This window comes from Leptidea sinapis, chromosome 4, assembly GCF_905404315.1.
Source record: "Leptidea sinapis chromosome 4, ilLepSina1.1, whole genome shotgun sequence".
In the NCBI taxonomy this organism is placed as follows: Eukaryota; Metazoa; Arthropoda; class Insecta; order Lepidoptera; family Pieridae; genus Leptidea; species Leptidea sinapis.
The window spans coordinates 16,992,581-17,019,574 of record NC_066268.1 but is presented as its reverse complement, the minus strand read 5'-3'; the positions used below and the strand labels follow the sequence as shown (position 1 = coordinate 17,019,574).

Genomic DNA, 26,994 nt, shown 5'->3' with positions numbered 1-26,994 from the left:
CTATATTAAATATTACTGTATATTTGAACCTGGAGTGCCGCAGTATTAGTCTGCTTAAAGACCACAGAGCTATGCGTTATCTAGGATTCTGTATGAAATATACAATGTAAATTGATCGGTGTCTTGATTAGAGCTCAAACGTCATAAACACGATTGTTAGTTTATCCAGTTTGAAAGTACCCTCCACTTATACAGATTCACTTTATATGTATTTGCGCACAAATCCACGACACTTGATAGTTAGTTAATTATTGAACATCGCAAATGATAGTCCCGCGAAGTTATAATAGTGAAACTCGTTTGATTATAGTCACTTCTTTTATTAAATGTGGCACTTGTTAATCCATACAACACTACGCTAAGTTAGACAAAAAGGTGTTCGGACTTAAGCAGTTTTAGTGCAAGTTTTATTTAAAATATTTGTGGGATAACACTATAAGTTGGAGATTGGTAAACGTTCTATCTTTAGAAACTAAGGTAACACATATTTAGCAACAATTATAATTTTAAACTTTATATCTTACTAAGATCAATGTTCAATGTATGAACGATACGTCACTATAAACAATAGGGTTCTTAAAATCCTACCCTCGACTCTTATTACTTTATTGGTTACCATTTTTAATATTATATTGTCTAATAGCGCGTTCCCCGAACAATGGAAGGATTCCATTGTTATCGGTATCCCAAAACCCAATAAACCTAAAAATAATCCGAGTAGCTATAGGCCTATTAGCTTAATTAACTCGATCGGGAAACTTTACGAAAGATTAATCCTCGCGCGTCTTAATCATTACATCGCGGAGCTCAACCTGATACCCGACATACACTTCGGATTCAGAACCGCTCACTCGTGTCCCCAGCAGGCTCACCGACTCACCGAGTACATTCTCGTACGGCGTCAACTTCACGCTACCACGGCAGCCATGTTTTTCGATGTCGCGAAGGCATTCGACAAGGTATGGCACAACGGATTAGTATTCAAGCTGTATCAACTGGGAGTGCCAGACAGGCTCGTGCGCATCATACGAGCCTACTTTACTGATCGCTCCTTCCGATATCGAGTAGAGGGCACCCTATCCTCACCCAGACCCATCAGGTCTGGCGTGCCACAGGGTTCAGTCCTCTCTCCCACTCTTTTCTCGCTCTTCACGAGCGACATTCCCAAGTTTCCGAGTGTCCAGCTCGCTAAGTACGCTGACGATACGGCACTCTACTTTGGCTCCGCTCTATTGAACCGCTCAACCTTGAGCAGGAACATTAAAGTGCTTCAAGCCGCCGTCGATGAACTAGGCAACTGGTTCAGAAAATGGCGGATTGAAGTGAACCCCACCAAGAGTGCAGCGGTACTCTTCGGTAACGCGTATAGCATCCGCGCTAAAAAACGACCGACCGACGTCATTAAATTGTATGAAACACCCATACCGTGGGTGAAGGATTACAAATACTTAAGAGTCACGTTCAACAGCAATATGAACATCAAGAAACATATTGATACGGTATGCAATAGAGCCCGATTTGTCCTCAGTCGTCTTTATCCACTTGTGTGTGGGCGAAGCAAACTCCCGCTCAAACACAAAGTGACACTGTACAAAACCATCGTACGGCCCATACTGTCATACGCAAGCGTGGTTTTCGCGCACACCCGACCGAGTTACTTACGTCGTTTGCAAGTAGTTCAAAATAAATTCACGCGCATGGCAACCGGAGCCCCGTGGTTCATCCGAATCGTTGACCTTCACCGCGACCTAGAGCTTCCGACGATAGCTCAACACTTTAAAGAGATCTCGCGACGCTTCTTTGACAAGGCGCCTAACCATCCCAATATCTTGGTTAGGAAGGCATGCGGGTACACCCCCCTTCACCATAGTCTCAACCCAATAAGACGTCCCAGACACGTAACGGTAGACCCGGATGACGACATCACCATCGCGAACGCGACACCCACACAAACACCGACACAGACACGCACACACCGCCTTCGCAGGCGTAGGCGCGGTCAACCACCGCAAACCACTGGCACTCGTCGCTCTGACGATGGCCAGCGGCCCGCACCCTAGATACACCACACATTCTTTTGATACCCGACGAGACGTTAGTCCTCGTCCTGTAATCGCTTCACTACACTCGCTCACACACGGACTGACTGACGGACTGACATACACCACTTACACAATCACAAACACACTCCACAAACAGACACAAACACAAACATACATGCACACAAACATTTACACTACGTACATACACACAAACACACATACGTACACTCTTACATACATTACACAAAACATCACCACACTCGCCGGCGAGTGTGTTCTTATCACCTTTTCATCTTTCATCTTCATTTCATCTTCATTTTCATTCTCTCTCCTTCCCACAAGCACACAGCCGGTCTGAGGTTCGAGTCTCCTTAGGAGATGCCCCGCGACTGTTGTTGCGTAGTCTTTGCGGCCTCCACGGCCCACGTCCTACTTCGCTGTGAAAGCCAGGGCTGCTAACAGCACAGAGGAGGTTTTAGTCGGTATGGGGTGTCCGCTTACGCGGACACTCGAGACCGACATATTACGCCCCGTTCCGGGGCGTAAATACGTAACCGTATTTCCTCCTCTCAAAAAAAAAAAAAACCGTGCGTCAATAAATTCTCTCATAGAAATTATTTATGGACACATCAAAGAAAAACCAAAGGACAATGGCGAAATAATTGTTGAGTTAACTATTTAGCGTATTAAAACGTCACTATTACGAATCTACATATTATAAATTCATAAGATTTTTCAGACTTCTATTTAATCCTGATTAAGTCAGGAAAATAATTCACTTAAAAAAAGGATCTCAAATGTCTTTTTGTTAAGAAGCAGCTATTTGACTGTAATTGAAATGTCATAATTTATCGATTTTGGCTTCGACTTATGTCTTTTGACCAGTAGAGTTATTATATCTATCCTGTTACTTACTTAAGCATTACTTTGCCTGTCTTGTATACTAATGCTTTGATTTACATTATGATAAGCCTTCCAAAATACAATAAAAATGGCACAAACCCATATAAACTAGTACCACTCACTATGCTGCATACCACCAAGAAAATAAATATTATCTCTTAATGTCTTGTCACTGTCATGTCATTCGTGTTTGTTAGTTCATAGTTGGCGCGCGTTCTTTTATGAATTTTCTGGTTACTTTCCGTGTTAATTTTCTGATTCCTCCGGACTAGAGCTAATATCTTTTACTCAGTAGAGCATCCTCTCGGCTGTCGTGATTGTTGAATTTTGCTTGCCAAATTATTCCGATATTATTTTATTAACGACATATTGCTGTGGACTAGGACTACGTTTTTTGCCGTACACTTTGGATTTCGTTGTGTATTTTTGATAACAAACGATGGGAAGTCGTGTAAAACCCACACGTATCATGTGTGTGAACTGCAACATATGCGTTAATAAATTACGTCGATACTCCGCATTGGCTTTAGACTCAAGAGTCACTGCAATAATCTGCAGCTGGGTGTACCCTCAAATTGTAAGTATTAGTAGTATCTATTCGGTTAGATTTTTGTTTTGTAAAACCAATAATTAGTGTACTCTTCCAAGCTTTAATATAAATATTAATTATAGTGTTTAATTAATGTATTTTTTAGGTTTTGGAAGATGACTATGTCTGTGAGGCATGCATAGATCTTGCCATGGCTACAGTTAATCATAATTTACCGAGTGAAGTTTCTGGCGGTGTTGAAGCTGGAACAAGTACAAGAGGACATACAAATGTCTGTCTTTTATGTGGCTGTTCAATATTGCAACAACAAAGTGATATTGTGCTAAGAGAAAACCCTACTGAAATGCAACAATCTATATATAACATTATAGAAAGCAGAGTAGCACCAAGACAGGTTTGTATACTTTAAAAGAAAATAAAAAGCATTTATTGAATTGAACTTCTAATAATTAAATTATGGTGTTTCAGTTCAGTGATGTAAGTAAATAATAATTATGTGACAAAACATACATCAATGAGCCTTTATCAATCTTAATTTATGAAAATAATTTCAAATGAAAATATTTTTTTTCAGATCTCGTCAGTAGATCATATATGTCATGCTTGTTGGATGCGAACTAAAAGAGAGGTTATTCGTATGAATCGTCAAGATGAAAATAGGCCTCTACGAGACCTAACAGATGTTGATGTACAACAAGATGAAAGTCAGCCAAATGAAGCCGCACCTGCTGAGCCCACACAGCTGGAACCATCAGTTAGAACCCATCAAATAGTTTTACCACACTACAGACGAGCTGCCAATTCTACACACAATTGTGTTTTTCCAAATTGTAGCAGTACTACATTCCATAACATATCAGATAAATTACGAGCCACTGTATTACATAATCACCATTACTATTTGCCAAAACTGGCTCGAATATGTAGTGAACATTTAACAAATAATTCCTGGGATACATTGTTAACATCAGACAACAGTATAGAAACATTTAATGTAGAACAAATTCAACATGTGTTTTCATTTGTTAACACATTCAGTCCGACCCTTGACTTTGATGATATCCAGAATATGGATAACAGAGTATTTCAGTACTGGATTGGTCTTACAAAGGAGAAATTCAATATGTTAATTGAAGAAGTACCACGAATCTCCCAACTGCACAGAGGAGTCTTAGGCACAGCTGCACTTTTACTCAAAATGAGAACTGGAGACTCAGATGAGAGGATTGCCACATTATTACAAGTACCAAGGCGAACATTGGAAGGTTTGATGGACAAGGTGAGGGAGATTTTGTGCCAAGATTTTGTAACAAGACACCTTGGCATTAACCACATAACTCATGAAGAATTATTGGAACATAACCTAACCATTCCTAATGGACTTTTTGGAGGTGAAATTATTGCAATTGTCATATGTGATGGAACATATATATATATATATTAATAAAAGCTCTAACTATATGTTCCAAAAGGATTCATATTCATTGCACAAATACAGAAATCTGGTAAAACCATTTTTAATTGTTGCTTGTGATGGATATATTGTTGATTGTTTTGGCCCATACAAAGCAACTACATCAGATGCTGTAATTATGAATAATTTATTTTATGATGAAAATTCTGCTCTAAGGTTGTATTTTAGAAGTGGTGACGCTTTTATCTTAGATAGAGGATTCAGAGATAGCATCAGTTTATTAGAAAACTGTGGCTATAGAGCATTTATGCCAGAATCACTGTTAGAAGGTGAACACCAGTTGACAACAGCTCAAGCCAATCAAAGTCGTTGTGTTACCGTTTGCAGTTGGGTGGTGGAAGTGGTCAATGGATATTTCAAAAGAGACTATAAAATACTAAGACAAGAATATTTCAATAGATCACTTCCTCACATGATGCAAAACTTTGAAATAGCTGCTGCTTTATTAAATAGGTTTGGTGTTCGCCTTCAAGATAATATAAATGCCAGACAAATATTGGAAATAGTGAGAGAGAAAATTAATTTAGAAAATAATCTGGCAAACATGGTTGAGGCTCACAACATGAATAGAAGAACAGTCAATTTTCAAAATATAACGGCTCACAGAAACAATGTTTACTTTCCCATGTTAGAATATAATGATTTAATTTTATTTGCTCTGGGAACATATCAAATAAGACAAGCTCGCTCTAATTATGGGGAGCATGTACGTTTCCATGGTGGATACAGAATTGAGGTGTGCAGTGAGCGTCTAGATTCCTCTGGACACAACCTTAGAGGCAGTGGTGATACAATATTAATAAGAGGTAAAATAAAGTCACGCCATGTTTCCAGAAAACAATATTATGTCTATATTTTAATTGAAACAAATCTGGCTGGACGAGCAGGAATAGTAGAATATTGCTGTAGTTGCTTAGTTGGTAGACGGACCGTGGGCTGTTGTGCGCATACTATGACACTTGTTTGGTATCTTGGTTGGGCCAGACATCAACAAAATATTACAGCACCTGCAGAATTTCTTGATGATATTGTGATAAGAGAAGATGAAGACTAAAAAAATATTATTATATTTTTAACAAGTTTTGTAACAAATTGTTTTTTTTTACCCCACTATAGGTAGTAAACTTTTATACATAAGAGAGAATTAAACTAAGAGAAACTGGTTTTTTGCCGATTATTGTTATAACATCTTCCGCTTAGGGTTTGTGAACCGACGTTTCATTGGCAAGAAATAATCTTCGAACCTTCATTGACTATCACAAGTGCTTGTACCATTCTTGTTTTTTTTAAAGACTTAAAATCCGGTGCCCGTATGTGCCTTTCACAACACTTATTTATACAAATACACACACTCATCTCTTCAACTAGTATATAAAATGGCTTAATAATCGCAGTCAACTGTCCACCTTCTCGTTCAATATCCGAGCCCCCATTTAATTATAATACTTACCCTCATGATTCCCTAAAAGTAAGATTTAATGGAAATGGCAAGTATTAACTCAGTTCAAGTACAAATCGAAAAAGTCGCCTGGTTGCTTCTATAAACTCTATACATTATTATATATCTAAAAATACTGTGTATATATTGTTTTATTTTATATGATGCTATTTGGTCAGGTATAACCTCAAAAACTTCAAACTGGAATATATTTATTTCTAGACTTGCTACAGTCTTATTCTTAGCGTCAATCAACTCAGCAATACAAGCTCTATATTATTACATATTTTTCATACCAATACGCTTAAAAAGAAGTTAACAAAAATTTGTATGGAGGTTCGCCATTGTTCTTTGTTGTTTTTATTTAATTTAGCAGCATTTTCCTATTTATTCACCTTTTAAACTTTCTCTGGACTTCCACAGATAATTCAAGAACAAAATTTAGCCAAATCGGTCCAGCCGTTCTCGAGTTTTAGCGAGACTAACGAACAGCAATTCATTGATTGGCCAATATTTTTTCTTAGGTATAGTTTTATTTAAAAGAATGGACAATATTTAGCTCAATTCAAATAAAATCAATACAGCGGACACGAATAGTCTTGGAAAGTTACAATACCAACATTATATTTACCTGGGAAGCAATATACGCATAAAACATAGTTTTTACACGCTTTATATTAGCTTCACTTGTGTGTTTGTATGTATGTTTGTAACTTTACTTACTTTTCTTTTAATTTTAACACACTTTAAACGGCCAGATTTCATTCAAACTTTGAAGATTTATCGTGGACCGATGACAATACACTACTTTGATAAGATTATTCCATTATTCAATTTGCAAAATAAGATTTTTGCCAATTTCAGAACAACGTCTGTCGGGTCAGCTAGTCGGTAATAATATACTTTATCAACCCTGATTACATAATTTCTAGTTGTCACTAACTTATCGATATGTTTATTCATTTACATATAACACTAAGTATTTTGACAGAATTCAAATGTATGGTTATAGAGTTCCTATTACTTCAAGTTTTTATACTTTTGTTATTTTTCGTAATTTAAGAAAAGTTCTGAGGTTGTCATAATCACTATAAGAATATGAGATTAGCATAATTGTATTAAGTTCGAAATTGCTGAAACTAAATTTGTAGTTATGTCTTATCGTGATTGTGAATTAAACATAAAGCCGAAATTAGTGAGTTTGGCGACATTGGTTTTCATAGTAAAATGAGATGATGCCACTTCTACATTTTTTTCTGTTCAGTGGTTATAAGTATTTGGGTGACGCGAACTCACGAGTTTTCGCCATTCAGTGTCTAACTATATATTTTTTTTCTATGTAATTATTTATCGTGTGCGCCAGTTATCAGCATGTCGGTGACGTGAACCCATAAGTTTTTGCCCTACCAAAAAGTGCCCAACGTGGCTAAAGAAGTTTTCACTTGTATAATAATTGGTGTTGTGTTTCAATGAAAATGGAGCTTACTCAGAACCTACCTAATACTGGCGTGGAAGGAGATCGGCTTTCTCTTTTGCCGTATGGGGCCAGTCATTCCTCATGTGCAACGGTGGCAGGGACGGCTGGTTGAAGTTACCAAGAGAGCTGCTCTTCGACAAAGATTTTGACAACGTGTTTCGATTTCGCACGGGCGATTTGCAGCAGATTCTTTAATCTGGAGGCACGGTTATATTTCCTCTTTAGAACTACCTACCTATTAAATAGTTTTAGTTAGTTAAATAAAATATAAAACTTAGGTAGGTAAATAAATACCTTCTCAGGCTTGGGCGGCTGAGGTACCGACATGATCCGGAATACAGAGAAGTTGAAATAACCAGAACGCAAGTCGTCTGGGTGGGGTTCGAAGCCATCTTGAGGTCTGTCAGATGGCAGGACTTCTCTGCAATCCAGCCACTGGAGACGGGGCAGCCGCAGAAGAGTGGTACGAGCATACGCTGCGCACACCTCAAGGAGAAAACAATAAATTTAATTTATTATTCATTAGAACACACCAAATAGTGCAGGGTTTTGTTCTATATTGTTCTGTAATAAACAAAAGGTTTTTTAATTGCCGTTTTGTTTGTTAAGATCACAGGCCCAATTCCATGAAGGCGTAGGTATGGACACTTATCAACTTATGGAGCATATCCCTTTCATTTCATCTCTGGTGCACCCCAGTATCAAATTGCTTTGAAAAGCTATTCGCTCTAACTCCTGACGCCGAACTCACAGCTTGCCACATGTCACAAACTTAAATAAGTATCGGCTCTAACCGAAGGAGCTAATGAAGCTGATTCCTGACGTACATTCCAAGTTCTAGATTTTTCGTGCATTTTTCGTTGAATTGTAGACGAAATGTTTTAAAACTCATTAATTTTTAATGAAGACTGGTTAAACTTCCTAGGTATTCCGTAAAACAAAGTTTGGACTCATTCACAGTGCGCTTTATTATATTATATTCACGTCTTGTTGATACTGATAGTACCTAGTCCAGCCATAAGTTCTATACAAATGAAAATGCATTTTTTTTAAATGAAGTAATGTAATATTATTAATATTTATACCTACATATTTATTAACGCCTCAGCAAAAAATAAAAACATATTCTATTCAAAATGGCCACCTTTAGCTTTTATACAGGCCTTTAATCTGTTTGGCCACGAATCTATGGATTCACGCACTGTTTCCAAGGGAAATTCGCCACTGCTTGCACCAAAGATTTTTTAAGAGACTCAATGTCGCCGTGTTGTTTAGAACAGGCCATGTTCTCTAAAACTGACCATAAATTGAAGTCTAAAGGGTTGAGGTCTGGGCTCGATGAGAGCCAGTCTTCAAATCTTATAAAGTCCGGAACGTTGGTTTCAAGCCAGGCTTGGGTAGTTCGTGCCTTGTGACCAGGTGTAGAGTCCTGCTGGAAAGTACACCGTATATTTTTATAAAGTGTATTGCTGAGAGGTTTCACAACATGATCCAAGACTGTATCTTGATACACTTTGGCTGAAGTTTTCACAAAAATCTAGTTTTGCGACTCCTTGGTAAGACACGCCCCACCTAACCATCACTGACGCAGGATGAAGACCACGTTGTATCTTTCCGACAACTTGAGCAGCTTCTTTAGGACTGTGAGCGTAAACTTTATCATTTTGCTTTTCTTTCACCTGCGTATAACGACGAAGAAGAAGGCGTTTTGATCGATCCATTCTCTTTAATTGTAAAGATTGATTTAGGGCATGTCCTGTATATCGGCGATAAGCACCGAGCTTCAGGTCCTGTTTTATAATACGCGACAGAGTCCTAGCGGGAATCTTCATTTCTCGCGATGAGATTTTTTGCTTCCTAATGGGGTTTCGACGACTGGCTTTAACAGCATTAACAGCATTTGTAGTTCTAACAACACGCGGCCGCCCCGATCTTTTCTAGTCTTCGACAGACGAAGTGTTGCTGTATCTGTTGATAGTACGATATACGAATATACGGCTGATACCAAGCTTTTGGAGTGTCTGGAATATGATCGACGGCTCCATACCCACTTTGTGCAAGGCGATTACTGCAATCCTATTTTCTTTAACACCCCAGTCCATATAGCAATTTAATAATGAACACGAAAAAATATGTGAAAAGGCGCAAAATCGAAATAAGTTATTAAAATAATAGACGTGTTAAAATAATTAATAAATTGAAAAAAAGAAAAGTTTTTATGCAACAGTATTTATGGCCAGACTAGTTATGTAATTAATAATAAGCCACACTTTCTTTTCATAATAGCGGCATCTATTGTAAGATACTTAAACCTATTTACCGAACAAGGGTTTCCAATAAGTTGTAGAGATGTGAGACCATGCAAGTGCACTAAGCCATCTAGTGCACTATTAAGATCATAGATGTCGTTAGCTGAGAGATCGACGACAGTTAAATGACGTGGAAGGTCCAACAAACTTTTGCAGCTTTCTGAGAATCAAATATACAATGTCAATTTTATGATCCATACACTTTTTCATTCTTATACGTTAATGTGTTGCAATAAATAAAGCAAAATACTACAAAACAGAAATATATTCTAATTTACATTCTTTCTGGCGTAGGTACTCTGTTTAATATAATTTTACAGTATGGTTGGCAAACTTATAAGAACTCAAGTTATTGTTAATTATATTGAAAACATCTCAATGCATAAATCATCTAAATGTTATTGCACAGCCACACCAGTGACCAGACATTCTAATATTGTAGTCTCGAGGTGTCGGGTACAGTCTGACTTGATAGAGCTAGTATCACTGAACCTACGGCACACTTCAGTTACCAACTTAAATCTTACAGTCGCTGTATCTATCTACTGCTACTGCTATCACTGGTACCCAATCAATCTTACCATTGCTAAGCATATTCCTGCTTAAACCTATATATACCAGCTCGGTTGATAAACCCTTGCTAAAGGATGATAAGCTTTTGATTCTATTCGCCTGCAGTTCCAACAATCGTAACGAATCCGGTAACAACCTGGTGTCGATATCCTCTAAAAAATTACAACTCAGATTGAGGGTTACCAATCGCTTGAAATCTTTTAACCCGACATCTAGCTCTGTCATCTAAAACATAGAGAGATAATATTTAAAAAGATAATTATTACAATTTTGTACAAAAAAAAAATATTTTTCAAAACTTTACCATTTATCTAAATCAGTATCGGTAGGAAATTATCAATCCAGAATCTGGTGCATCTGGTGCTGGTACACACACAAACACATCGACTTATAATATAGTAGTAATATAGACGAACTGACAGCGCGATAATGCGTGACTCGTTTTGTCAATGTGATGTGCTTTTGGAGCTCATGCCTCTCTTACGGATGAACAGCAAGTTAGAAAAGGAAAGCGATATTATTGTTACTGTAATTGATTTTAATTGACAAGTCGTTAACAGTCAACCACTATTTTGAAAATTTTAAAATCCAACGACACACAACGAACATTATCGGGCTGCCAGGTCGTCTATACGCCAAATACTAAGTCTATCTAATATGAAAGAACAGAAACATTACAAAAACTACGAAAATCCGGCTCGTGCAAACACTTGTTTTTCCCATATCTGTGTGTCGCAGTGACGTAGACTTTGCGACAAGTCGAAAAAAAGAAAATTGATGCTCTGGAGATGTGGTGCTGGAGGAGAATGCTGGGAGTTTCATGGACCGAGTTTCGCATAAACGTCTCCATTCTCCAAGAACTTGACATAAAACAATGCCATTCAGTATTAGTACAGAGTGTGACAGCTTAAGTTCTTGAGTGACTCCATCGAGCGCCTTGTCGTGCAGGGCAAGGTGGAGGGCACCAGAGGGAGAGGAAGTTCGCGTATGTCTGCTGTGGGCGGTCCATGGAACGAGTGTACCAATCTGTCGTCCAAAAGGGAAAAGTGGTGAATGCTCGTGGGGCGAATCATATATGCCCCAAAAGATGTCACTTCTTGATGACCACGACCGTTCTGCCGAGAGTGTAACGAAGAAGCAGAAGATTGTAAGTGTATGCTAACAACAGACTTTTGTGAACATTAACCAAAGATAAATACAAAAACCAAACCTCAGAATCAGTAACTCTCAAAACGTTAACCAATTTCAGGTCATTCTTTAAAGCAGCTCGCTCGTCTAAATACACCGCTCTCCTGATCAGAGGCACCATGTTGTCAGTAATACAGTTGACATTATCAAAGCATATTTTGCCTTCTTCGTTGGTGAACTTCTCGTTGTCCCACATCACTGTCGGCAGTAACACTTCCCATTGCTGTTGTAAGCTTAATGTTGACGATTCATCCAGAAAGTTATGGAGTATGCTTTTACTTATTTTACACTTTAGTGCCTCCGAAAATGATTTATTTTGTATCTTCTTCTGTTGGCATTTTTGTCTATGGTATCTCCCAGCTTCAGCAAGTAGAGTCCAGTTAACTCCGTGCTCTATTCTCTCTTGGAAACCTTTAAGAAAAAGTATTCTGAAGTTCTTAATTAATATTGAAACTCACTATTAGATGCTCTGTATACCAATAGACCCTCGTCCGTATGAGTGGCCGGTAGCTTTTTTGTGATTCATCAACTGTTTGCATGTGTCTATAGTCTACAAAATAATAATCACTGTAATTAAGATAGCAAAAAAGACCGCTTCTCCTTCAGTCTGTGAGCATCATGATAGGTATTTATAAAACCTATTGTCTATTCTCATCTTTACGCAAAGCTAAGGCGACGCTCCTGGAACGCACGCAGTAAGTAGAACACCTTCCACACTAGCAATGATTAACGCAGGTATAGCGCGAGACGCTTTAGGGTTGTCGATATCGCATCTACGAACAAATCTGCAATCGATATTTTTTATTCGTAAACTCAAACACGTCAATATTTGTGACTTTTAATAGCTTTTTATAAAATTGTCCCAAAGCCCATAAAATTTTAATATAATAAATAAGCACCTCCTACCTACTCAATAGAAAACATTTACAAACAAGCTATAACCCTGAATGCTTTGCAACCCTCCCCACACACCGCAGGACCTCTTCCCACTTATATCGCCTATTCATGGCGAAGATGTTCCTTTATAGACTTTTACTTCGGGCAAGGTGACTTGCCACATTTAATAAAGCTACACAAAAACTAAAATAAATCAGAAAGTAAACATCAAACAGTGAGCTAAGCAAGACAATGAAAAGAATATTAATAAACATCTGGATGTATGGCGCTAGACCACTGTGTGCGGTTTTTAAAGATCGTTCGCGTTGTATTTCCATCGATACGACATGATTACCCAAATAAAGCGCGTAGCACAATCTAAAAGGCCGACAATTAAATCTAATAAAAAATATTAATACATAGTTTGCTACTTGGTCTTTACTGTACCTTTTATAGCTTCTTCTGGGACAAAGTTGAGACTGGATTCACTTATGTTTGGTCGATGTATTTGTGGCGTTGGCTTTTTAGCGGTTTCTTTGGGTGGCATGATGTATGGTGTCCTACGAGATTATAAAAAATAAAACCCATAAGACGCTCCGGTTTTAGTTAGTTGATATAATGTTCATTGTTTCTTAATAATATTGCAATAATAAAGTTGTTTGACGTAAGTTCATTGACAACTGACAGCTTTAGTTGTTTGTTGTTTAAAACTTCTTTAGACTATCACTTTATTTCAGAGCCGTACAATATACTAGCGTTATAACGGAGATACCGTTAGATAGAAAAGGAAAGCGAATCTACTGTTATTGCAACTGATTGTGAATGAAAAGTCGTACACGCTCAGCCAATACTTATTAGGAATATTTACTTTAAACTTTAGACAGTTCACTATATAACATTAACGATAGCTTTTCCCGGCGATAATTGGAACGTTACAGCTAACAGTTACAGTTATGACTCTTCAAAAAATTGTCAAATGATGCGCCTCATTTTTGCTTAACCGGTACTTTAACATGTTTGTTATTGTTTAAGTTAGTTGGTGCAACCCAGCTTTAGCAGTTATCGCAAACATTATGATCATTATCATCTTCATCATCAGCCAGAAGACGTCCATAGCTGGACAAGGGCCTCCCGCAAAGATCGCCATTACGATCGGTCCTGCGCTGCCCTCATCCAACCTATTCCGGCGATCTTGACCTGATCGTCGGTCCATCTTGTGGGGGACCTACCAACACTGCGACTTCCCGTAAGTGTTCACTATTTGAGGACTTTACTGCCCCAACGGCAATCTGTCCGTCGAACTATATGCCCTGCCCACTGCCACTTCAGTTTCGCAATCCTATGCAATGGGCTATGTCGGTGACTTTGGTTCTCCTACGGATATCCTCACTTCTGATTCGATCTGACAGGGGAACTAAAAAACATAGCCCCCACCATTGCCCTCTGAGCGACCATGAGCTTTCTCATCAGGCCCATAGTTAGTAACTACGTCTGCGTACCGTAAGTCATCACTGGCAACATGCATTGGTTGAAAAACCTTCGTCTTCAGACACTGTGGTATTTGGGATGAGAGGATTTTACGGAGCTTCCCGAACGCTGCCCATCCGAGTTGGATTCGACGAGTGACGTCCTCCGCGAAATTGGACCTAATTTCGAGAGTACAGTTCCCAAATGTTATGGGAGTAGGAGCGACATGGACATATGAGATGAGCTTCGCCTTGTCTTTGTTCATTTTGAGACCTACTCCTTGGGAAACTGTATTGAGGCCATCGGTCATATGGCTTAAGTTTTCCATGATTGCGATATCGTCTGCGAATCGAAGGTGAGTGATGTATTCGATGTTGATATTGATGCCCAGTCCGTTCCAGTCCAGAAGTTTTAATACATCTTTCGTTTCTAGCGTTTCCATATAAACACTTCAATGCTCGATATACCGGTAGTGAATGCGGGACTTCTCGAGAGACTGAAGCACCGCCCAGGTCTCGATCAAATCAAAGGCTTTCTCATAGTCCACGATCGCCAAGCATAGTGGCTGGTTATACTCCTTTGTCTTCTGTGTAACCTGCCGCAGCGTATGCATGTGATCTATGGTGCAAAAGTCTTTTCGGAATCCGGCTTGTTCCGGAGGCTGGAGGTCGTCAAGCCTACGCACGAGACGATTCTTGTTGACCCTAGAAAACAGCTTATACATATTTATCGCCCTTTTGAAGAACAGCACCACTTTACTTCATTACAATACATTACATTACATACGCTAACATAATAATAAATCAAAATTGGTCATGTGTTGTCGGGCTGGCAGATCGTCTTTACGATAGTATACACTAAGTCGATGGAAGTAGGTCGTAATATCAGGTACCTTACTATAACTCTACTACCTATATTATGTGCACTGAATACTGTCTGTCTGTCAGCGCGATGTGTCTCATAAGACGAGTGTGTGTAAAAATTACAAAGCCTAAACTCTAGGGAATTTTCGAATTTGAAGAAACAAACAACAGATATTTAAATCTATATGTATAGATATTATTGAAGATTTATTGTATCGATTTCCTTAGGGCTCAGAAAATAGTAAATTATAATATTATATTCTTTGCTCAGAACATAGATTATGAGATTATAAGATAGAGACATAGTACCTTAAATGTTCACGGTTGAAAGAGGTCGCTTGTGGCATTCTGACTTGTAAAATAAAATATTACCTATAAATTATTAATATTTTCCTTTACTATAGCACAGTAAGATAAAGAATTTTACAAGGAGCCTAATTAAATAAAATACATATTTAAAAAGCATTGTTAATTCTAATAATTAATTATTAGTTGGCTTTTTCTTATACGTCATAACTTGACAGCGCATTTATATCTAAGTGATACATACAGTCTTCAATAGATGGCGCTGCTAAGCAAGAAACCCCAAAATAACGTGGCGTCCGCTAAAGACGTGTAAAGTGTAAACAGCTGGTACGTTGCAGTTGGCAGTTGCCAGTTCGCATTTGGCATTTGCTGTTCTGTTTGCACTGGTGTCAGTGGTGTCTGGTAGTAAAGAAGAGCGTCAATGTGTCAATGTTTGTGTCAAGCTAAACGTGAAAGAAACATTGTCTAAATTTATTGGCCAAATGAGAATTCAAATAGTCTGAGTAGTCTTATTCGCATATTATTTCGCGGTTGTGTTGTAAAAAACTAGTGGTCAATTTTGTTAAAATAATAATGAATTCTACTAATCGCAAAGTTGTTATTAGGAAATGTTTTTGACATTTCGTTTGTTGTCGGCGGGAATTTCGAGTGTTATGAAATGGCGATTTGCTTGTGTTATTTGTGTAAATCTGGAAATGTAGATTTCTACGCAGTGATATTCCATTGAAGTGAATACAAGCGGGTGTTTAACCTCTACACGCTTATAGTTATGTAAAAGCAACAGTTCACTTGTTGACATTGTTGGACGCAAGCAGTACTGTCCTTGCTTTATTGGCAAATAACCATTTATGAGAAGAATTCAATAGGTACTTCCGTGTATGTTGATGATTGAAAGTCGGTGAATAAAAAATTTACAGGTATGTACTACTACTACTATGTATTTGTAATAATAATAATTATTATTGAAATAGGAAGGTTTTATTATTACTTACAATCATAATATTAACGATACATTTTGAGTTTGTGTTTAAAAGTAAAAGTAAAACAATGCCTTGTTTTACATTTTTGTTGCCTAAGTTTGTTAAATATAAATATATGTAACTCGATAGATATAGTTACCAATTAATAAGTATATAATAATAATAACCAACACGCAGTCAGCAAAACTAATTTTGTTGGTTTCATACCAGGTTCGTTACCTACATGAAACATTAAAATCATTCATGCTTTTATATTATTCTAAACTAAATTGTGTATGTGTACGGGAGAACTGAAATAATCCAAAAAAAATGACGAATTTTCAATAATATTATTAAATTTAAATCCATAGGTGCAACTGGATTGGCCTATAAAATCGTTCATCGTTCGAATCAATATTAAATAAAATACAACCAGAACAATCCTTAATTAAATTGAAAGCTATGGCGTCCCACAGGGTTCAATTGTTGGCCCGTTATTGTTTTAAGTTTATACAAATATAAGATTGGTTTACTAGGAGCCCAATCAATTCTATATTATTAAAGCACAACATGACCTCGACCTTCTACATATTTGCTTGCAATTAAATCTATTAATAAAAGTATGTATGTAAAACAAATTAAATACTTAATAATTGCTGCATGCTTCACGGCAGAAAAAAGCGCCGTTGTGGTACCCATCATCTAGCCGGCATCCTGTGCAAAGAAATCTCCCACGGGTAGATGATTTTTGACATTTCGGCTTTCGCATAATCCGCACAGTGCTAATCTGTCCGGTAGTCTAAAAATTGACCCTCGATTAGTTAGGGTCGGAGATTTATTGTTTATTTATATTTTTAGTTTGATGAAATAAAATATTAATGGTAAAAAGTCGATTCTTCGATCAATGTCAGACCGCCATCTCTACTAGCTCGCAACATGGCATGACTGACATAACAGGTCTACTATCGCTGCCGCCCGGCCACCAGAGCCATTACAGTTTCTTATTGTTGTTATTATTGTGTCCATCAGGAATTTACTCTCCCCTTAAACTACATTATTGTAATAATTACATTATTTTAAAGAGTGATCACGTAACTTGTTTTGTGATGAACTGCTTACAGTTTAACGTGTTTACTTACAAAATTACATATTTGCTTAATTAATTAATAATTATAACTAGGATGCCGCAGTCGTACCGCTTCGCTGCTAAGTCTGTGTACAAAAACAAAACAATATTAATCTATTTATTTATTTATTTGGAAACAAATACAGATACCTACATCCTTAAACATAAAGTAGATAAAGTAAAAATAGAAATATGGACACAAGGATATCTCCTTAAACAGTTTCACTAAGTACACTTAATATTTAAATTTACACTAACATTACACTTAGTTGCAGACAACCAGTTAATAAATAAATCTAACATAATGCAGTTGTAGACATTGTTACAATTTAGATGAAATTACGTGATTTCTAACTTACTCTGTTTGTGCCAGGATTTGTTTTATTCTGAGTTTGTAACTTTTAGAGGAACACGAAAACATATCTACATCATTAAATCTAGAGTTATGGAGAGCAAACATTCTGTGCAGTGGCGTACGTATACCAGTATTTGTCCTGGTGTTTGAGAGATGAAATAAATTATTAGAGCGTGTAGCACGGGCTGGTATATGAAAATTGATTAACTGAAGCAATTATGGATATGATTTCACTCGTACATATTTTTCTCAGAGTGACTAATTCAATTAAATTCCGTCGCTGGCTTAATGAAAGAATATTAAATTGTTTTAAGAGATTCTTGTAGTGGTTTCGACGTCCACCCAAGCGAAAGTTTAGGATACGCAAGAATTTCTTTTGTATCATCTCAACCTGATGGTCATATACCTTATACAGCGGATTCCATATCGGGGTGACATATTCAAGCTGCGACAGCACAAGTGTTCGATAAAGACACATATATGTATCTTTATCTTTAAATGCCTTAGAGACGCGTGTAATAAAGCCTAACTTCGCTATGTGATCAATGTGGTCATTAAGTGTCAACTTGGCATCAATGTATTGCCCAAGATCACGAATACAGGTAATTAACTGTTTCAAGTTCTTGATCGCCTAGTGTAAATCTCGTTTCAATTTTGTTTTTGTTTTTCGTAAAAGAGATATGCTTACATTTAGTGTAACTTAAAAATAGTTTGTTACTTTTGCAATAGACATCTAACCTATTCAAGTCTTCCTGCATAAGCAGGACATCATTGAAGTCAACAATGTGGGAATACAATTTTAAATCATCTGCATATAATAAAAACTTACAAGACTTAAAGCAATCAGAGATGTCATTAATAAAATGTGTGAAAAGCAATGGACCGAGTATAGAGCCTTGAGGTACGCCTGACGTTACGATAACTGTAGGGGAGATGAAACCATTAATAACTACCGATTGTACTCGGGCACTTAGGTAAGCAGCAAACCAACGCAAGAGGTTACCTTTTATACCGTTGTATGATAATTTTTTTAATAACAGTAGGTGGTCCACCTTGTCAAATGCCTTTTGGAAATCTGTGTAGACTGTTTCAATTTGGTTTTTATTATCAAGGCCTTTAAATAAATAATCAGTAAAAACAAGAAGATTTGACAAAGTAGATCTGCCAGCCACGAAACCGTGTTGCTGTTCTATGATTGTGTGTTTTAGCTTTGTGTATACGACTTGATGTACCAATTTCTCAAAAATTTTTGAAATAGATGACAGTATAGAGATCGGACGATAATTTGCGACTTGATTTTTTGCTCATCCTTTAAATATAGGCGTAATATAAGCAATCTTCCAGATACTAGGAAAGTAACCAGAGGATAAACATTTATTAAAAATAATTTCCAAAGGAATAGATAGCGTTTTGCAAGTACGCTTTAGAAAAACCGGATGAATGTTATCAGGACCGGCGCCTTTATTGGGGTCGATGTTTTGGAGTGCTGCTAAAATATTGGGTCTGTGGAGACGTACATTGTCAATTAGCGGAGTATGGTCGTTGTCGCAACTTATAATTTTAAAATGGGTCAATACTATATGCTCCATCGAAACCGGGTTCAAAGACCGAGTGAAAATATTTAGAGAACATATCAGCTATGAATTTAGGATCATCAGATTCGACACCGTCATACCACATTACGCGAGGATAACCTGAGTTAGACTCTTTTAAAGAAGATGCATATTTCCAGAAAAATTTAATATTATTCTTCAAGGAGTTTTCAACGTTTTTAATGTACTTATTATGACATGTAGTAAGAAGTAATTTAACCCGTTTACGTAATAGTGAAAATTCCTGATAATCACGCAGGTTTTTGTAAGATTTCCCACGAGCTCATAATTTGAGTTTGCGTTTTAAACATTTTATTAAAGGTTTAGAGAACCAGGTGGGGAATTTAGATGAACTAATTTTGGCAAAAGGAACATGAGAGTTGATGATTATTTGAATTTGCGTGTAAAAGACATTCACGGCGTCTTCGGCTGAAAGAGAAGATAGGAAAGAAAACCAGTCCACTTCTTCTATTGCGCTGTTAATTAGATAATAGTCTGCTTTATAATAAATTCTTTTAATGTTAGCAATACAGGGCCTAATATTATTATTTGAAGTATTTATACTACACGATATGTCCAAAGGTAGGTGATGAGGTACTGTATTAAGCAAAGGATCATCCGAACGGTTTATTAAAGTAGATAATACTAAATCAAGGAGTCTTCCATTTTCATTTTGAATATTATTGGTTTGTCTTAAATTCATAAAGGACATAGTGTATATTAGTAGTTTAGATGGCTCGCACTCGGTGGAGAATAATAGTGTCTTGACAAATGGAAGACCAGTTCAGATGAGGTAAGTTAAAGTCTCCAATTATAAGAAAATTTTGGTAACGTGCACTAGAATATACAATAGAATATACAAATAAAGTGAAGTTTATTAAAATATTGGTTATATAAATTGTTGCTAGCGGCCGGTGGAACATATAACACATTTAATAACAGTCCGGAGAGTAAAGGAAAGTATATATATATATCTTTTCTAAGTTCTCAGCTTCAATATCAGGTATTCGGATAGCCTTTAGATATTTCCTAACCATTACTAATACGGCCCCTCCCCCTTTTTTACCAGACAGTGCCAGATTTCTACATAATTATTATCATTATGAATTTCCTCATCTCGAATTGCGCCAGTTAACCAGGTTTCTACCAGTATAATTATGTCATAGTCGCAAGATAGCATATTGAGTCTTAATTCGGAACGTTTGGTTTTAAGCCCTCCACAGTTTTGGTAAAATATAGTAAGGTTATTTGAGTTCATTTTTTAAGATGTATATCATTTTCATAAATATTTTTAATTAATAATAATACGTTAACAATTCTTTTCAGTAGATAGTGTGCGTGTTCCTCCATGTGGTGAATAATTATTATAATATATGAAATTATGATAATATATGAAATGTTTCTAATACAGTACATCATGTGTAGATGATTTTAAAATATTGTGACATATAATAATAAAATTAAAACATAAATTAAAACCGTAAAAAAGGAAGTATACTTGTAAAAGCGTACATAAATTAGTGTCCCGCCACATAAAGTGAATTCTAATAAATAAAATTTGTACATATTTCTTTCAGCTGATGTAGATAAGCAATACATTATATCATATTTAAGCTTAAGTAACCGTGTATCGTCATCACCTGAGTCTTTCCATAGTACTCATATAATTTTAAGTAATATAAAGAACAAAATGTTATAGTGTGCAGTGACGACAAAAAACAAGGGATATAAAAGGTCTACCAATAAATATGTGATAATAATTTGTAGGAGTCATGATATTTTGGCTAAATCATCAACGCACCGCACATGAATTATCCTTGAATCATCTTTCTTACGTAGTAATATATTACTATTTCTTACCCATACATATTTATAACCCTTTTCCTTAGCTAATGTGCGAGTCTTACTAAAAAAAAATTTGTTTTTAAGAGTTAGGTGTTCGTTTATAAAGAAGCGGGAATTGGTGGTGGAAACGGCCGCGGCGGCACTTGCTGGCGTACCAAACAGTTGAGCGGTCGTAAGTGAACTTCGCGATCGCGCGGCACCGATTAGGTCGTCACGTTGCCGTCGAGTTGTCAGTTGCAATATAATGTTCTTGGGGCGGTTAGGTAAGCCTGGAGCCACGCGGTGCACGTTCCTAATATCACTATGATTCAACTCGACGCCTAGGAGCTTACTAATTTCTAACGACAATTGTATTAGATTTTCGCCTTTCCGCTCTGGTATGTTTTGTATCTCGACGTTACAGCTACGAGAAGCCTGGTCGAGCTCATCAAACTTTGTCGTCAGTAAATGTAGGTCTGTGCGAAGCGCATTATTTTCTTGCTTCATACCACTACCCAATGCTTCATTTGAATGAAATGAGTGATCCCTCTCCAGTTGCGATAACCGTTCATCCCAAGAGTCCATACGCTGCTCGAGCTTGTTAATATCATCTCGAAGTGCTTTAGAAACTTCCAAGACAGCCGAGCTGATGTCTTCATGCAGTTGCCGCCTGAAGCTCGCCAATTTATGTATCGAGTGAGGGTCTCGACATCATGACGATATTATACCTCCTTTAGGTGAGATGGATGTAGGAGCACTAGTATTCTTTTAACCCTTGCATGTAGGACACTTCCATTTAATTTTGTTCATGGGTAATATCTTTTTGAAGTCCGTTTCAGTAAGTTCCACACAGTAGTAATGTCTACTCATATTACATAAAGAGCATTTAATAGTATCCTTGTCGTTAAGATTTTTTAAACATTTAAAGCAACCCATGTTCAAATATTTATGGTAATTGTTTATTTGTAGAAAAGCCACGAAATACTTAGTAGTTTAAAATAAAAACGCCACGCAAGTTTTGTCATCGCTTATACGTTTTGTTTGTGTTGTCACTTTATACGAATTATAAAGTAAAATAGTTGATTAAAAACACTTACAGAGACTGTTTATATATAGATATTTCACAGAATAATTGTAGGTGAATTATTGCACTTGTGTTTTTATCACTAAAAACTCGTAGTTATCACTTTAACTGAATTATTTTTAATTTACTGGTTGATCGCAATGTTTCGTGTGTATATATAATCCAAACAAAAACAATTATTATTATTATTAAGTTCTTCTAGACGAAGCTATCCCGCTCAAAGTCACGCGTGGCGAGTGTACCTTTATTACATTTGGCTTGGCACCGACTTCAAAGCTATTAATATGTAGCACATACAAATAATAGTATTTTATTAATATTAAAGGTAAAGGTTTGCATAAGAGGTGTATTAAATTAAATTTTTAGTTATTTGATACTTTTCAGTTTTTAAAGTCGATTTTTTTAAACGTAGTTTATTTTTTCGTTTTAGTGCCAGTTTATAATAATATATAATCAACCTGAATGTAAACTCCAAAAAAAGACGTACACAGAAAACAATTATGTCATCCAGGTAGACGAAAATATTCATATAAATGTTCATGAAACGGAAACTACTGGGCCAAAGTATCTAAAACTTTTAAGGGACCAAATGGCATCTATTTCGCATCAAACAAAAGAATAATTACGTAATTCGGATCATAAATCTCAGAGAAATCGGTGTACACACGTAAAAAAAATACCGATCGAATTGATAACCTCCTCCTTTTTGAAGTCGGTTAAAAAGATATTTTGTAATTTGGCGCCATATTTAAACATGTGGAATTAGCGCCTTATTTGGTCACATGAGAAACTTGTGCTGATTTTCAAATTCAATAACTAAGAGCCTGGCAGTTGAATCACTCTGGATTTTTGCCTGAACATACATCTGGCCATACTTATTGTGATTTGATCAATCGGCTCAATTTTTAAATAAGTATAAATAGCACGTGCTTATTTAGAATAATTTGTAAATCATGTTTGTTTTTAATTATAATAATTGAATCAACACGAAATTCAAAATTCTGTCTTGACAATAACCTAGAAAATTTCGAAAGCTTTCTATGAGTTCAAAACTTTTTTAAATCGGTCCAGAAATGGCCGTGAAACAATTTGACACCGAAATCAACTGGAGTCACCCGGTGGGAGCTCCGCTCAGCTTCGCTCAATAAATAATTAAGTACAATTAATTAAATAGATAGGGAAAAAATTAACGAATTTCAATATTGTATATTATTCTATATAAAAAATTACCTTGAGATTTACATACACAAACATCATTTACAAAAAGATGAACATCAAAGATTGTAACAAGATAAGGCCAGCGTTTAATGATAACTTAGAACTAGAAGCAAATATGGAAAAATAAATATTATAAGGTATAAAGGGGCGCAATAAAATTGTATAACAACATACCAAATAACATCAAAGAATTACAATCATTAAATATTTATAAGAAGATTCCTAAACACCTAATTTTGTAAAGGATGTCTCATGAATACTAATAAATCGCTTCCAACTATCACCATCAACAAGATAAACAAATCCAATCAGTGCTTGCAATCGGAACTCGGAACGAATATAAAATGGTTTATGCATTTTGTTCAATATCTTATACTATTAACACACGGTATATTTTAATATATTTTTCGTATTTCAGTCACTTTAAATTATTACGATAATAATACTTAGTCTGGCAATAAATACTGTTACAATTAAAAATAAACAAAATATTATACCGAATCGCTGTGATTGCATTACACAAAGTAGGTATGGAGCCAAATACAATTTTTAAAACTCTACGCTTGGTATTAGTAAAATGTTTGTGCACCGGGTTATTAATAGGTACAATGAGACCTCTTCTGTTTGTGATGGAAAAACATCTGGTCGTCCACGTAGTGTTCGTACGAAAAAGGGTGGTCAAAGCAGTAAGGGATAGAATTCCAAGAAATCCTGTCCGAAAGCAAATAAAGGTTTTATCTCGGGAGATGAAGACAGCACCTAGATTAGGATTTAAGAGATCCAACTCGCCTTTTGATGCCATACTGTAGAACAGCGATTCATGAAAATAAAGTTTATGTTATGTGTACCTTCCAAAAAATATTAGAGAGATGCCTAAAACAATAATTCATAAAATATTAAAATTATGACAAATAGCTAAATGCTTCTATAGTTTAAAAGAATTATTTAGCCAAAAATAATAGTATTTAAAAGTTATTAATTGAGAGTGGTACGAGTACCTACCAACGAATGTTTATTTTATATTATACTAGCTGACCCAGCAAAAGTAATAAAAAAATTTCAATAATTACAATTTTTCGGGTATAAAAAATGTATGACGACCGATTCCCAGACCTACCAAATATATCGTGCATACAATATATCGTACTACAATAATCATTATATTATTCGTTTGCCATCTTGAAACTCTATTGCGTATTTGCCGATTCTCAGACCTTCCCGTTTTTTTACACTTTCAAACAAATTGGTTTACAGGTTTTGGAGGAGTTTGGTAACAAACACCGGGACACGAGAATTTTATATATTAGCTGATTATTGAATTACAGCTATGTAATGTGTATTAAATGACGTATTTATATAAAAAATCCAATATTGACAATCAAATATTTGTATGCTGACATATTAGCGAATTGTGCTGTGCATCTACCAATTGTTGAGAAGTATGTTTCTACAACTCATACAAATAAATATATTTCATTTCATTTCAGTAGAACCATGTCACGTATTTTAAAAGATGACTTAGAACTTGCATCCTCTAAGAGACGTGCTGGTCATTTCTTAACTGATAATTTGAAAAAGAATAGGGTGGTATAATCGAAACAACTACTGAAGCAGTACGCAAAGGGAGGTCACAGAACAACTTTGTATACGGATGAGATTTTTTTTTTCAATTGAGCATCATTTTAACAAACGAAATGACCGTATTTATGCTCAAAGCTCTAAGGGAGCTTCCCAATTAGTCGACAGAGTGCAACGTGTGCACTATCCGACTTCAGTGATGGTTTGGTGGGGTATTAGCTATGAAGGAGTGACAGAGCCATACTTTTGTGAAAAAGGTAGGAAAACATCAGCACATACTTGTGGCTAATCGTCCGGATGACGCCGTAAAACTAATACAACCCGAGAGTTGAGTCCTCCTCTTCCATAAAATAAACATTAGAAAATGTAATTTGATATAACTAACAGTTGTAACTGTCATATTAGTAGGTAGGTACATAATAAGATATAAGTACGGACGTGTCGCCCCCTATATATAAAATAATATTTTAAAACGGATCCAAAAGTGTCAAAAACCTTATGATCATAATTTAAAATCACAAAACCTTTGTGACTTGTGTCAATAAATTACAAAAATACAAAATGATATTTTTAATGATTAAAATTTTAATTTTCGTAATAAGCGATATGTGTTACCTGCTTAGTTATCGATTCATTACATATTGCTTTATTTTTTATAATTCATTATATTTTATAATTAATTGTCGTGTCAGAATTCGGTGAGTCAACAGCTTTTGCGAATGCACACGAGTACCTAGAACACGAACTCGTGCTAAATACGTGTCGAACTCACAACATCTGGAAAATATATATATGTATGACCTCTTTATTTGTATGATTTATTAATTAGATGTTTGATTTTTTCTTTATTGTTCAAAACTTAAGTTTGAGGGGCTGTTTCACAATGTCTAAATAAGTTCCTGATAGGATACTCGTTACTAACCTATCGAATAAAGACATCATTTGTGTTTCACAATGTTACTTTTGAGTTTTTGATGTCGGTTTTTTTAAACGTAGTTTTTTTTATTTTTGTTTTTAGAGTCATAAATTAGATAATCTTTAAGATTTTGTTGCTTTTTATAGTCATATATTAAATATTATTTTTTCAAGGAGGTATGGGTAGGCATCCGAAAGGTTCCAAGATCCCCTATTCCACGTTCTTGTGAGACACTGAAATATCGTGAAGAACGTTTATTAGCTATGAATGACAGGTAGACTAAAGCCCACTTATCGGCAAAAGGGTTAATATTAACTATATATAAACAAACTAAATAATGACATCAAAAAGAATTCTAAAGGAATCAATTTTGAGAAAATACATGCCTTTTATGCCTTTAATAAAAACTCCTAAAAAAACAAACCATAATAACATCATCCACGTAAACGATGTAATTGGCCAAACTATGTCAAATTTTTATAGGTCCAAATGGCAAATATCCCGCATTAAACTAAAGGAGAATTACGAAAAACTCCTCAATCGCTTCAAAAAAACTATTTTTTATTATAAAAATAAAGTTCATTATTGTTATGACGATCCAATTCAGAACTGCTTCGCTCAGTACACTTCACTACACTTCGTTGCATGACTCATAATCTGATCCATTGTTAAGTGCGCACTTTGGACCCATCGTTGAGCGCCAGTTCAAGTTCATATCTTTTAAAACACACGTATGTAGTATCGATGATTTTAATCAGGTTTGTTGTCACCGGCCTAGTGAGAATGAGATAATACAGCGTAGTTAGATTCCCACTTGAGTAGAACTCCCTGCTTGGTGCACAAATGTGTGACATGTTGGCCTTGTGCATGTAGGTA

The 26,994-nt window shown here is 36.0% G+C and overlaps 3 protein-coding genes across 5 annotated transcripts in view; 2 read left to right on the top strand and 1 right to left on the bottom strand.

Moving 5' to 3' along the window:
- LOC126979975 (uncharacterized) overlaps positions 1 to 13,456 on the bottom strand; it is a 43,432-nt gene extending 29,976 nt beyond the window's left edge. For all 3 annotated transcript variants that reach the window (XM_050829584.1, XM_050829586.1, XM_050829585.1), the window contains exons 1-5: positions 13,278 to 13,456; positions 11,977 to 12,365; positions 10,775 to 10,991; positions 10,205 to 10,353; positions 8,179 to 8,370 (exon numbers count right to left, since the gene is read on the bottom strand). In XM_050829584.1, the coding sequence (XP_050685541.1) occupies positions 8,179 to 8,370; positions 10,205 to 10,353; positions 10,775 to 10,991; positions 11,977 to 12,365; positions 13,278 to 13,377 (1,047 nt within the window). In that variant the 5' untranslated portion in view covers positions 13,378 to 13,456. The remainder of the gene's footprint in view (positions 1 to 8,178; positions 8,371 to 10,204; positions 10,354 to 10,774; positions 10,992 to 11,976; positions 12,366 to 13,277) is intronic.
- LOC126979974 (uncharacterized) lies at positions 3,634 to 4,974 on the top strand. Its single transcript, XM_050829583.1, has 2 exons — positions 3,634 to 3,889; positions 4,070 to 4,974. Exons 1-2 carry the CDS (start codon positions 3,686 to 3,688, stop codon positions 4,937 to 4,939), a joined length of 1,074 nt encoding a protein of 357 aa, XP_050685540.1. The 5' UTR covers positions 3,634 to 3,685; the 3' UTR covers positions 4,940 to 4,974.
- A 2,367-nt stretch (positions 13,457 to 15,823) lies between the features above and the next one.
- Positions 15,824 to 26,994, top strand: part of LOC126979972 (sodium-coupled monocarboxylate transporter 1-like) — a 74,688-nt gene continuing 63,517 nt past the window's right edge. Inside the window, exon 1 of the mRNA XM_050829579.1 lies at positions 15,824 to 16,383. The gene's annotated coding sequence lies outside the window, so the exon portion shown is untranslated. The remainder of the gene's footprint in view (positions 16,384 to 26,994) is intronic.

Coding starts and splice junctions, on each gene's coding strand:
- LOC126979974 (XM_050829583.1), top strand. CDS start 3,686: ATGGCTACAGTTAATCATAATTTACCGAGTGAAGTTTCTGGCGGTGTT. Junction 3,890..4,069: donor GCAGAGTAGCACCAAGACAG/GTTTGTATACTT, acceptor ATTTTTTTTCAG/ATCTCGTCAGTAGATCATAT.